This window comes from Liolophura sinensis, chromosome 8, assembly GCF_032854445.1.
Source record: "Liolophura sinensis isolate JHLJ2023 chromosome 8, CUHK_Ljap_v2, whole genome shotgun sequence".
Lineage (NCBI taxonomy): Eukaryota > Metazoa > Mollusca > Polyplacophora > Chitonida > Chitonidae > Liolophura > Liolophura sinensis.
Window position 1 is genome coordinate 6,052,025 of NC_088302.1, and position 13,951 is coordinate 6,065,975.

Sequence of the window (13,951 nt, forward strand, 5' to 3'; positions counted from 1 at the left end):
GTTGTCCCTGTTTTTCACAGCGATGAATCGAAAATACCACTAATGCGGCTTTAGCAGCCATTTATTTCGGTCTCGCAGTCATACTGTAAACCTTGTTATCTCTCCTGTCCAGGTGGCGCTTGTGGCAGTTTCCCATGCCTGAACGGTGGTCAGTGTATAAGTCTGAACCAGCAGACATTCCACTGTCAATGTCTGGACAGGTTCCGAGGCCAGAAGTGTGAAATTGACAGCAACCCCTGCGCCAGTAACCCCTGCATGTACGGAGGTATGTGATGACCATTTGTGCAGAATCAGGCAGAAATCATGAAACCATTGTCCAACGCATTGAAGACTTCAAGTGAAAGACAGAACCTGACTAATGTTTATGAAAAACTACCATTGAAAGTATCTTAAACCGGCATTAAATAATTTTTTAGATTTTTTTCAACCCAGCAAAATTTAGTGAAACTTCATTTTGATGCAGCTTGAGCACATCGCCATTATCGAGAGCAAGGTGACTTGTTTTGTTGGATTTTATGCTTTAGTTTGGTAGGGGTGGGGTCTAACATGAAAACAGTGGTGACCTAGTTATCGCAGACGTCAGAGAAAGTACTTCGTTTTGAAAACGGCATTTCAATTGTTTTACTGCATTTTATGAAAAAAAACAGAAAAAAAAATCACTTCTGTGTGAGAAAGACAAAGGAGCAAAATTCTTGAGTTGTAATAAATTCAGAGAGAAAATAATTGTATCATAAGATTTAATTAATTTTAGTAATTGTCCAGTGAGATGCCGTGTTCTCATTCCCATAAACCTTCGGCACCCCTAATGAATTTTGCACGGACTCTGATATTTGTCATGTAGAAACTGCTGGTTAAATGCTAAAATGAACCAGGAAAACAGCAATGGGGTGCTGAATGCGGTTTGGGCAGAGACGGTATGTTATACTGTCTGACATAATTTGTGATACCGTCATTGAATAAGACTTTTGATTTTATGTCTGTGGTGGTTGGTAAGTGATGAAGCGGAGTAAATGGGTAGAGGCTACGTCACAGCTTAGGCCACACAATCTGATAGCAAAGGGTATGATTAGATAAAATTCTTAAGATGGCTGCCTTGACTCAACACCAGCAATTTATGCAGCATTGTCATTTTGTTTTACATGTTATTCGGTGAAAATTCATTAAAATAAATTAATTGTTTAATTAAAAAATTTAAAGTATGAAACTTTGTAGAAATTTTGAGTATCCTGCTTTTGATTGAAATAGGCTTTAGCCAGGTGCTGTCTTGCCCTTTCAACCTCACTCCATCAGCTGAGTCGGGTCTCACCTGTGAGATTTATCAACACAAATTCCTGCTAAGCAATTTCCATCATGCATTTTTATACAGTGTACCCCGAAATAGAATTTTGTCTTTATTTTTTGCCTGCTTATTGATTGATTGTATTTCGGTATGTATCACCACACTAGTCGCCATGATCAGTTCTAATTTAATTTAAATTGTCATTCAGTCTCTCCCCGACCATATCTAATATTTGGTGTATAGTTTTATACCTATTGGGTGAAGCATGCCATCTTTTGACAATACACTAGCTCTTTTTTTTTTGTCATTGCTTCATAGATAATTGCACCAAACATACATAACAACACAAAGCCACAAGCAAACAAATAAATCAGGCTTCTGAAGAATTGTTGTCAAATTTTCTAATTTGTTTCTTCATCAGGTGTATGTTCCAATGTTGCTGAGGTTCCTAATGACTTCATGTGTAAGTGTGACGTGGGTTTATCTGGCAAGCGGTGTAACTATGGCCGCTACTGTCACCCTGACGTCTGCATTAACAACGGGGTCTGCATTGAGGGGCCTAACTCTGCCATTTGTCAGTGCGACCAAGAGAGATTTGCAGGTAAGGACATTATAATTATTGTATCTTATGAATGCTGTTGATGTACAGTGCTTAACAACTGAAATGTTGTAAATCAGATGTACCCGATGTCCTCCCACCGTAATTCCAGCAACCATGATGGTCGTGGGTTTCCTCCGGGCTGTACCCGATTTCCTCCCACCGTAATTCCAGCAACCATGATGGTCATGGGTTTCCTCCAGGCTGTACCCGATTTCCTCCCACCATAATGCTGGCTGCCTTTCTACAAGGCATTCCTTTTTGCCTTTCTTCAAATAAATAAATAAATCAGTTGTAATATTGCTCAAACTTAGAGTACTGTATCAGTTGAAATGTTAATCAGCTTGGTTTATCAATTAAAATGTTGTTCAAATTCAGTGTATTGGCTGAAATGTGGCTCAAGCTTAGTACTTCAGATAAAATGTTGCTTAATCCAAGTGCATCAGTTGAAATGTTTGCTCAAACTCAGTATATCAGTTTAAAATGTTGCTCAAACTCAGTACGGCAAATAAAATGTTGCTCAATCTTTGTGAATCACTTGAAGTGTTGCCCAAACTCAGTATATCACTTAAAATGTTGCTCAATCTTAGCACATCAGTAGAAATGCTGCTCAATCATAGTGAATCAGTGGAAATGTTGCTCAGTCTTTGTGAATCACTTGAAATGTTGCCCAAACTCAGTATATCACTTAAAATGTTGCTCAATCTTAGCACATCAGTAGAAATGCTGCTCAATCATAGTGAATCAGTGGAAATGTTGCTCAGTCTTTGTGAATCACTTGAAATGTTGTCCAAACTCAGTATATCACTTAAAATGTTGCTCAATCTTAGCACATCAGTAGAAATGCTGCTCAATCATAGTGAATCAGTGGAAATGTTGCTCAGTCTTTGTGAATCACTTGAAATGTTGCTCAGACTCAGTACATCACATAAAATGTTGCTCTATCTTAGTGAAATGTTGCTCAGTACATCAGTTGAGATGTTTGCGGAATCTTAGTGCATCAGTTGAAATGTTACTCATTGTGTATCAGAAAAAGTGTTAACTTGTTACAGGAAAACGATGTGAGTTGAATGTGGACCCATGTTTCGGCTCCCCCTGCCTGCATGGTGGCATCTGCCAGAGAAGGGGCCAGACCTACACCTGTAACTGCACAGAAGGTACAGCAGGTGTGGACTGTAAGGAGGTCACAGTGCCTGCCATCACCCCCAGCCTCAGTGTGGAGGAGATATACGGCATTATAGGTAACTTGATGGATGGAAAGACATGATAAAGGGACATTTCAAATGTTATGTTATCAGCTGTGACTTTGACACCTCCAGAATCCTGTCATTTTGTTAACATGTTTCCATGACTTCACAAAGGACATGAGTGCAAAAACAAAATGAAATTCTGCAGCAGTGCACTTAATGGAAAAGCACTCGTTTTGAAACTCATTGGCATACTTTGTCCCAGTAGGTTTAGAGATAAATTTCGTGAACGTCAACTGGTTGGTTCATGAATGGACCCTGAGCAGAAATGTGGGGAACCATTGTTTGTTTTACAAGATATTAATCATTCATTATGCATGGCCACATCTTAAATCACCGCTGTGCCCTCATCTTAAATCAGCTGTTTTGAATAAATTTGTGCGTTTGGAGTGGTATTAATTATATTCATTAATTATATAAAATAATCATCTGATTCTTTTGTTTTTTAAGGCTGCCTGGTGGGCCTCTTGTTGATAGTCATCGTATTTGTGAGTTACCGGCTGTGTCGCAGGAGACAGAAGCGTCGCCGTGGTAACGTAACTGCCGGGATCGCTAACGACCCGAGTGATGTCCTGCTGAACAGTATTCATGACGACATGAAGCGTACGAAGCTGAGTAACCTGGACATAGCCCTGTCCGTGCAGAACAAGCCTCCAAGTCCACGACCCCCACCTGTCCCTAACCGTCCAGCATCCTATACACCCAGCAACCATGACTCTGTCAACACCCTGAACAATTTTGACACTGTCAGGAACTACGGCAGCGCTGCGGACGATTTAGAAAGTATTCACAACATTCCAGTGTACAACTCAGAGTATTTACAGACTTTTACCGGACCTCGTACCACCCCAGCCAGCATTCCACCCTCACTACCTCCTCCCCCACCCTCCAATTCAGCGTCAGACTCTGACTCCATACAGAAAGCACACTGGGAGTTTGACTACCCTAATATAATGGAGAACTACGGTGAAGGTAAGATTTGCATTCACAGAAGGATGTCGAACTATGGGAGATAACTCCTTTTGACCTGTTAGCAATGTCTTTGTAAGTACGTGATGCAAAGCAAATGAAACACTGTTACTGTTATTTTCAGCTGTTTGCATCTCTGACACCCAAGTTGCTACTGTAATTCTTCAACTTTTTCGCATGTCTGCCAGCTGTTTATTCAAGCACATTCTGAAGGCATTATTCTTTGTTGACTGATAAAATTATACTTTTGGGAAGTCCTGAAATCCTGACCCACCTTAAGGATTTTTTTTTTTGTCTTTGAAGTCTAAAGCAGCTTTATGATTGTGAAGTTCATATCACCAAGAACTTATAAAACCTAGAGTTTTGATCTCCATGGAAGTTACGTGCCTGTAACCTTGTAACCTTGTCTTGTGCTTAGTGTGGAAAGAGGACCCTGGAGTGGTTACTTTATAGCCTCTAGTGCAAGTGGTATATTATCATCTGTAACCGTGCCTTGTACAGTGTAGCATCATAACTCCATACAGTACTAAATATAAATCAGGTTACTGGGCGAGGGAAATAACATCCAGAGTCTTATACATTTATAATTTTTACACTAACCTTGTGCGTTAGGATTTTTTCTGGAGTGGAAATGTTATGTTTACTTGTCCATTTTTATTGTGTCTGTATTGTAGATAAAAAGTACGCAGATAACCTGGCTAAGATGATGCCTGGGGCCCACATGCCACCGACCATGGCCGGGCCCTGTACAGGTTCCTTTTCTAGCCTACCTGTATCCGAGTCTGAAGATGACCTCCCAGGTAAATCGTCGGTTTACCTCTGCTCCTCTCAGGTGTTCCGGAGAGGTGGATGAATGCTTGTGTATATACCTGGATTTGATACATAGACTAACAAGTGGTGGTCACCTCTCACCTGGCCATGGATGATAGTGTTATGTGGGGACTGTTTGTAACTCCAGATCAATTTAGCCTGATCCTGTTGTAATTTTGCACAAATGTGACCAGTGGTAGGTTTACCTGACTAGAGTTCAAACTGGATAAGGGGAAACTTTAACAACTATCAAGTGTCACTGTCAGGAAAATATGTTGCAACAATCAAAAGTAAAATTTGCTAATTATGAATATACATGTGTTGGAATTGATTGTTGTCACAATGCAGTGAATCTGATTGGATGTATTGAAACATCAATTGTAAGCGAGTACTTCAGTATTTGTGTTTGAATTCTTGGTAAGTGACACCCTGGTAAACTAAACTTGGTTTTGGTTGAATACAGCCTTCCTCACAAACTCGTCTTGTCCATGCCATGTGACTGTTGAACACCTCTCCCATTTGTATAGCCACTGTTATTTACCTGTTACCTTTATGCTAAACCAGACACCTGTAATATAGCAATGTACACCCTTATACCTGTAGTTGCTATGGGTATGTGCTGAATACGAGTATTAACAAAAGATATCTATTTGTTTAGTTTTTGTGTCAGTCTACTTACAGGGTGATGTCCCTTAGTTCTGTGTCTACTAACATAACATTAAGAAGTGTTTTAGTCTTTGTTTTTTGTCTTTGTTTTAAATTCCGGAAACATTGAGGTCTTTACACCAGCAATAGCTTCTAAAAATGCAAACTCGAAATTGCAACAACAGCTTGCTTGTTGTTTTATTTCATAACTTGAAAGCTTTAATACCTTATATTCAATAACCAGCTTACAGACGTAGACCATTCACATTTTACAATAACTTTTTTTTTTCTTCTAAGGTTAAACTGTAAGATGAGGATGAGGCAAAGATCTTGACAAAAAACATATGAACACAGATATTAAATATCGTTTATCAGTAGTACATATATGTACATGCACATGTTAATTGTCTTTTTATTCCAAGAGTTGTGTCCCTTTTCTCTTTGCTCATGCAATGATAAAGGACATCTTCCTGCCACACCCCCACCCGAACATTTGCATTTTCATGTCCTGTGTGTGAATCCTTGCACATACTAAATATAAGACAAATAAAACTCACCTTATAGATTACACTAGAGTTGTGTTTTCGGAAAGTTAACAATGACCAAAGAAAACTCTGCATGTTGCCCCCGAATTTCTTCCTGGTGAGTAGACTGTATGTATGTATAGTGCATGTAGCCTCAGGATTACACATGCCCCTCCCCACTCCCCCAAGGTACCAGTTAACATGCTTGCCTAACAGTAAATTGCTGAGTACAAGAGAACATTCCGATACATTGCTAATGGCTACTACCCCAGCTTTTAAATCAGCTACTCTTTTAGTAACAATTTTTCAAACATTAACACAACATGCAAGGACTAATATCTGATATACTACTTGTATTTGTAGAGCAAGGACCTCTTTACAGCAAACGCCTTTTGTTTTTCTTTATTCCTTGTTTTCTTCATAATTGATACGGTTGCAGTACTGCTTGAATTAAGCTTTTCGAAAATGTACTTAATTTGGTAAACTGTTAACTAGGGATGATTTTTTTATTTTTGATGCTATATATTTATGAAAAAAAACATTTTTGTCTACTGAACCAACGTACCTGTTTTTTATAATAAATCTTCAGGCTTGTATTTGACAGTGTGAAATTACTACAACACTGTACAAATATTGAAGTGTCTAACTTAATTATACATGAAACCCTGCCAGATCTTGTTACAGTAGAATACATGTGTGCTGATGATGATCACTCACAATCTCTGTGCACCAAACCAGTAATGTTCCAGTAGTTCGCACATTTCAAAGTTCTCTTGTAGTCGTGATTCTGTGTTGACTAACCAGTCTGGTTCTCATTTCCACAGTCAAGCGAGGGAAGAAGAAAGGTAGTGTTAACAGCCTAAACTTTTGACTATCTGCATGTTGGATTGTGGTGTTTCTTGATTGTGTGGTGGTGTCACTCAGATTCATCTTGTCTGTTGTTGTTGTTGTTGTTGTGTTTGTGGTGTCCAGTCCATTGACTGTGTTACAGTACATGAATGTTTGAATGGATTGAATGGACCATAAATGAATGCTGTTTTACATGTATGTGTGTTTACAAATGATTGAAGGAGTGATCTGATAGATGTATGGCCTTGCTGAGAATGTTGTGCAGTGTGGACCAGTTATAGGAGCCTGGTTCTTCTGCCAGAGTATTGAAATGCGGCATGTTTTACACAGAAAGCTCATTGGAGACTTTTCCCACACTTGTGTAACATTTATGACAACTTGTAGTGAAAACTACATCTGTGACAGTTTAATAAAAATGGGCCCCTTTTCAGTGGATGGTTACATCCTAGTAGTTTGCCACAGTGTCTCAATAGTTTGCCTGTAGTGTGTTTGTGGAATGTTAGAGTTCCAGCTGAGGAAGTTAAAGTTCATCACCATATCCATAGACTATTTGAGAATACTTTGGCAGAGCAAACTTTGTAGAAACACTCTCTCATGAAAATTTGCTCGTAAGTGAGTAGAGAACATGTTGTCTGTGTTGTTCTGTAATGCACGCTGTCATAGTATATTTTATAAGTATTGACTTTCTGAATGGCAGAAGTAGCATTACGCCATCAAAATGCATTTTTTCAGTTATTTTTGTTTTGTTTTTTTTATTATGCCAAATCATTTGAATTTGATTGTAAATGCTAAATGAGACAGCCCAAATTTGTCAGTAATGTTATTCTCTTAAGGGAAAAATGGGACAATTATCTCAGTTATAATGATGGATACAACTGCGTTTGCAATTAGAGTTTTAATTGTGAAGTGTTCCCGTGACCTGAAGGCTGGTTTTTGACCTTCAGGCTTTAACCTTGGAAAGTTTCTAGATCTTCTGAATGTAGCTTGGATTTGTGATGGAATTAAAACTTAGCAGCTAGTTTTAATTGTACTTGACGTCATTAATATCACCTGTTAAGTACATCTGGTAGATGTAAGCTTATGAAAATGTTGACACAGTGTTTTGTTAATGTACATGCGTTGGGAAGTAGAAAAAGAAAGTTGATTTTGTGTCAAACGGAGTATTTGGCAAGGACTACATTTGTATAAAACAAACATTACGTCCTTGATGTGTTTGTAATGTAATCCTTGATGCAGTTAGGACTGACACAAATTTGGTAGCATTCCTGGCAGTATGTTAACATGTATCTTTCAACACAACATCACAACTATCTGTATCTTGTATTTACCACAGGCTGTACATTTAGCAGTATTCTGTTGACAAGCTAATCATTCATGTAGTCTTGTTATTCTTGTCATGAATGAGTGATCAAACAATCTGGATGAATAATACCTGTAAATGTATTCAACCAATACTGTGGGGGTTTTCTTTGGGCTGCATTTATTGTTATCATCTTTTGTTTCTTGAATTCTTGCCTTTCACAAACTGCATCTTTAACATCTGAAGAACGTGTATAAACAAGAAGGGTAATGGTGTCATATGAACTTTCTTTATTATACTCATGCCCAGTTATATATAGCACCTATATTTGGGAGTGTGTGAGAAATGAGGTAGCAAATAGTCGTTTCTTCTGACTAATGACACTTCATCTTTAATATTATACCTGTATCTGCTTCCATACTTTCACGGGGACTTTGTATCCTTCAATTTCAAACATATTTACTAGCATCCTCTAGGATATAATCAGTATTCAGGTACTCCTATTAAAGGCAACAGACTTGGGCTTCTCTTAATAAATGTGCACAATATTAATGCAGTTTTTGTGTACATGAACTTGATCACATTTCTGCTTCTACTTTTTTACAATGTGCACCTATAGGAGTGTTGTCTTCATTTGTGCCTGTAAGTTCACATCACTGTTCAAATCTTCAGATACACCTGTTGTCTGATACCTGTGGAGTAATAGTTCAACCTTTGATCAGCCTTTCATATCATCATGTAGAACAAATGCTGTAGATTTTAGAATTGTGTCTTGGTGCATTGTCATCTAAATCTGACATCTGAATACTTAAGTGCTCAAGTGAGTGATTCTCTTGGCTGACAGGTAGTTTAGTGTTTACCCCGTCAGTGTGTTATGTACCTTTACCCAACCATGCCTTCATTATGTTTGTGTCAGTCCCACGGTATAAGACCCCCTTATTTGCCTAATAACATTTCTTTAAAATGTAAAAAATCTTCAAAAATTCATACAAGAGACACACTATAGAATAATATTTGTTTGCTTCCTTTTCCCCCCTTTGTTGAAGCAAATACATGTATTCTTTTTTTTGCACAAATAATTCGGAAATTTGGAAAAAAACATTTTTGCTAGGGTGTTCTCAGATACATGTAGTAATTTCTAGGTGACCAATTTATAGAGAAAAACTTACAGAAAAAGTGATAGGGAACTTTTGTTACTTTGTTGATACAGAAAGTTACATGTATAAACTGTTGGCATATGGAAAGGTACTTTTACAAGAGTGAGTTTTCTGTTCATTTCATTCAAAGATAAATGGTCTAATGTGAGAGCGGTTTGTCTTGTGGTCTAATAGTTTTTGTTTATGTGTTGACAGGTTACCACTGGGACACCAGTGACTGGGCGCCACACCCTTCCCTTCCGAACATAAGCGAAGTGCCGATGAAAGAGATTTTAGATTCGCCAAGCTCCAGCCCCCACAGTCATGACTCCAACACCAACATAGGAGTGCAGGAGCATAGCCATGCCGAGGAGGAGGATGGCATCAATGAGCACAGCCATCTGCTCTACGACTCTGAGTATGTGGAGAATGAATCGGAGTACGTGGGAGATTCTGAATACGCCGACAATGAGTTTGATGATGAGTACAATGATGACCCCACCCAGTACCCATCTCACGCAGACTTCCAGCAGATCCTGGCTCTTCAGGCCCAGCTTCAGGAGGCCGTAGACTACGAGTTACCCAGGCATAACCTCAATGTCCACCCAGACCAGTACCTGCCCCATTACAGCCTCAACGGACACCAAAGCGAACAGGATAATGCCGATGAGGAGGACAACGGAAACCGGCAGCCATTGCTGGGTGCGGAGGCTCGCGCCCCGGAGGAGAACATCATCCATTATGGGTTTCCACGCCAGGGACCACGCAGGTTCATGGGGGATGACCTCGGGGTGCAGAGCGACTGTAATGGAGACTTTGAGAACTCTCAGTCAGCTTTAGATGACATGAGCGTGTCTGTAGGTGGTTACACCTCCACCAATGCCTCATGCTCTGACATCTCTGGTCTCTGTGAGATAGAAGACAGCGAGATCAATCTTTCTGATGAGGACAGCACGGAGTCTAGCCCCTCGGCCCGACTGCGCGCAGACAACCTGCACACACAGGTGTGATGGCTTGTTAGTGGTGCACCGGTGTGAAGTGTCATCTAAGAACTCTGGTAGACAGTCAGCCCTTGCCCCCTGAGTGACTTCAGTGTCCATTATGCGGGTCCCCCCAGCAGCCAAGCCAGTCCTGGAAATTCCCTCAATGCAAATAGGTGTACAGTTATCTTCCCTGGCCTGGCTGGCATGGTGCTATATTTTCTGTGAACACGTGATCTGAGTCTGTGTACTGGCACAGTTCACCTGCCTGCTTGATTGGTGTAAGCTTTGTGATATTTGTCTGGTTTGGCAGATGTTGAATTTGACTGTGGTGTTGATGTTATTGTGGTAGCAGTGTTCCGGAGTTCAAGCTATGACTCAAAGTGTCATTGAACGTTATGTCCTGCGGAAATCTCTGGAGGCTACTGTTGTATTTGTCAAATGTAACTATTGAATCTGAATTACAAATTTTATTATATTGGTGAAACTTGATCCCCAGACCAGAATGTCTGCAATCAAAATGTGATTTTGACAAATGTACTTTCATTTTAGTCATGAAAACCATAGTAATTAGTGCAAATTTCATGAAATTCTGTGTATCATTTTTTATGACATTGTGTATGAGAAAATGTGGTACACAGTAGACTTTGATTAGTGTAGCTGTGTGCAGATGTGTCATTATATTGTATCGGGCACAATGTCAAGCTGCCTTGGTTGGGAAGCATTTCAAGGCAGACTTCCCTATCTGTTGCTGTGGTGTTCATGGTTGTGAAGACTGTGGTTGTTACTGTGTTCCTTATAGCTCATTCAAATTGGCTGTTTCCCCGCCTGTGCCTCCCGCCTCCCGCCTTGTTTTGTAATTTACTTGCCATAGTTTGTAGAAACTGATCCAAAGTTTTGTCTGTACATGCATATGTATATCTCTTTATATTTGCCAAGGAAATGAAATACAATTTGTTGCGTAGTACAGGCTGCATGCATGCATTTGCGTTAATGCGTATGCAGTGTAGTTCACCTTTTCACTCTCAGAGCAACCTGTATTAAATACCATGTTTTTATTAATTCAGCTCTGAATTGTACAAAACCTGCCAAGGACAATGCCAAAATAGCATCCAAGCAGTACTAGACCAAGATTCAACCACATTTGTTGTATTTTACATCTTCCTGTTTTAAACTAATTTTATCCTCCCATGACTACTGCCTTTGAATAAGTCCATATTTAGTGGATTTTTTGTACAGTGTAATGTAGATATGCATGACCTGTTGAAGTCGCAAATGTTACCATATAGAATTGTTTATCAATTTATACTTCTCTGCTGAAAGCTTAGGGCAACAGTTTGTTCAGATAATGCAAGTTTTATTGATCCATTCCAGATTTGATGTTTAAGGGCAATTTTATCGTGTCTTCTATTTGGTTGTGAATTTTAGATTTGCTGCCATATTGGATTGCTTCACTTTCATTGTCATGGGTAATTTTCAACAAATTGGTTTCTCTCATATGACTGTACATAATATTTGCATACATGTACATGTATGTGTATTACTTTCTGAGGACTGACCAAAGATATCACTAGAAAATTTACAGTATGATTCCCAATGTTGTGTTCTTAGGTCTGTGGTGTCCAGAGTGAAATAGTAGGCACTGAATGCTGGTCATGGACTATGTGCAGTTTCCTGCAATATGTTCTCAGTCTGGCTTGTACGTCCAGGTTTATAAAATCTGCATGAATTCAAATCCCTGATGTGTGAGATGAGTTTAAATAAGCCACCACTATTTTAAGGTTTCCATGGTTTTAATACTGTCAGGTATCGAAATGCAGTATCGTTTTTTTTTTGTCTACATACATGTATATGTAGAGGGTTTTACAGTGCAGAAGTTGCAGAACTTGTTCAACTTGTCTTGCATCTTAATTTCTAAGATCTCAGCATTTTCTTACATAAGCTTATTAATTCTTGTTTAAAGTATACTGTGTTTCTTTGTACTTTTAGATACTGAGCCTGAAGATTTTAGGACATTTGCCAACTTTAATAATTTATTATAGCTTTGTTAAGAAATTGTTTTGTGCACAATTGTGTGTCTGAGCCCCTGGGAAGATTTATTGTCTGTAGTCGCTGTTGCGCTTTATCTAGTCTAGAGAATTTGCAAGTTTCTCCCCAGAGTATGTGCTTCGTTTTTCTTTCTCCTTTCTCATCTTTCATTTCAGTTACCATTCATTGTTGGGTTTTCAGCCATCTGGCCCAGTAGGCTGGAAATCATGGGATGCCATCTGGCCCAGTAGGCTGGAAATCATGGGATGCTATTTATGTTTGTTAAAGGTGCTTACCTTGAAATGCTATCTTAGAGAAAGACTTTATTGTTTTTGTTTTAACTGTTTGTGCCCTGGGTAAATCGTATTGGAGGTTCAATCTTATAGGACGCTGGAGGCATGTCAGTTTGCTGCCAGCTTCTTAACTTTACGTTATTTATGTTGAATTTCCTCAAAGGGACTTCCATGTCGTAAAATTGTAAATATAAGTATTTTCACCCAGGTCACACTGAATGCCTCAATTCTTTTTCACTCTCATTTTATCTGTCATCAAATCATGTGTGAAATCAGTATGGGAAGGTGTACATTTTAAGCGAAGCTCTTGTGACTGGATGTTAATATGGTTACGTGGATGTTGTATGTATTCTTACCATATGATTATGCTGAGTTTTCTATAAGATTGTTAAACAGTACATGTGTTGGTAGACTGAGTCAAGCCATCGACTACTGGATTGAGTAGTGTGCGAAACTTGTCTACTTTTGTACCCAGATGAATAAATAAGATCTAAAACTGAACTTACTGCTTTTCAATGTTTTATGCGCCAGCTAACAGGTTTTGCTCTGTTTTTAAGCGGAGTATATGAATCGTTTTGGATGTGAAAGTGAGGGATGGGATATGTTTCTATGTTTATCTCAGATCAAGTAAGCATTATTTATGGTTGAAAACACGGTAAAGGGAACTGCACGTGCAATTACATCTTTGTAGAATCCAGGTGGGTGGGAGGGCTACACAATTAGGTCGTAACATTTATTAATTTTAATTAATGTGCAATGGTTTTCCTGGGCATTCCTGTTTCCTCTGGTTATATCCTGACCTTAAGTTTGCAAAAGGAATTAATCAATTTCAATCCAATACAGATACATGTAAGTATAACAAAATGAACAGCGTTTGAAATGTGAACGTTTTTCCGAAGACATAGAGCTACAGACAAATGAAACATAGGGATAAGGTAATAATGGGCAACAAACACGCCTATATTACAGTTTATTTGCAAATTCTGTCCGTCACCATGCGGGGTAAAACCATGGCAATTACTGAAGAACATATATTACAAATGTTTTTCTCTCGAAAACCACATCGGTATAAGTGCAGATGACCTCATTGGACCAAATTCATGATGAAGTCCTAGAACCTGCCCTGGTATTCCGTGTTTCTGCTTAGTTGGTGAGCCGTTGACAATCTTGTATTTATCAAGTGTTCCATAAACTCAACACAAGCCCAACTCAATGTGGCAGGTTTCGATCGAGATTATCTCATTACGATAAATATATCGGCGAAATTTCGCGAAACCCCTCAGGAAATATCGT

The 13,951-nt window shown here is 39.0% G+C and overlaps 1 protein-coding gene across 6 annotated transcripts in view; it reads left to right on the forward strand.

Moving 5' to 3' along the window:
- LOC135474042 (protocadherin Fat 1-like) overlaps positions 1-13,151 on the forward strand; it is a 138,359-nt gene extending 125,208 nt beyond the window's left edge. For 4 of the 6 annotated variants that reach the window (XM_064754028.1, XM_064754027.1, XM_064754026.1 and 1 more), the window contains 7 exons: positions 113-265; positions 1,701-1,880; positions 2,930-3,118; positions 3,575-4,096; positions 4,768-4,893; positions 6,897-6,917; positions 9,574-13,151. In XM_064754028.1, coding sequence (XP_064610098.1) covers positions 113-265; positions 1,701-1,880; positions 2,930-3,118; positions 3,575-4,096; positions 4,768-4,893; positions 6,897-6,917; positions 9,574-10,367 — 1,985 coding nt within the window. In that variant the 3' untranslated portion in view covers positions 10,368-13,151. The remainder of the gene's footprint in view (positions 1-112; positions 266-1,700; positions 1,881-2,929; positions 3,119-3,574; positions 4,097-4,767; positions 4,894-6,896; positions 6,918-9,573) is intronic. The other 2 variants (XM_064754029.1, XM_064754032.1) reach the window with 1 other exon arrangement.
- Positions 13,152-13,951: the final 800 nt, after the last annotated feature.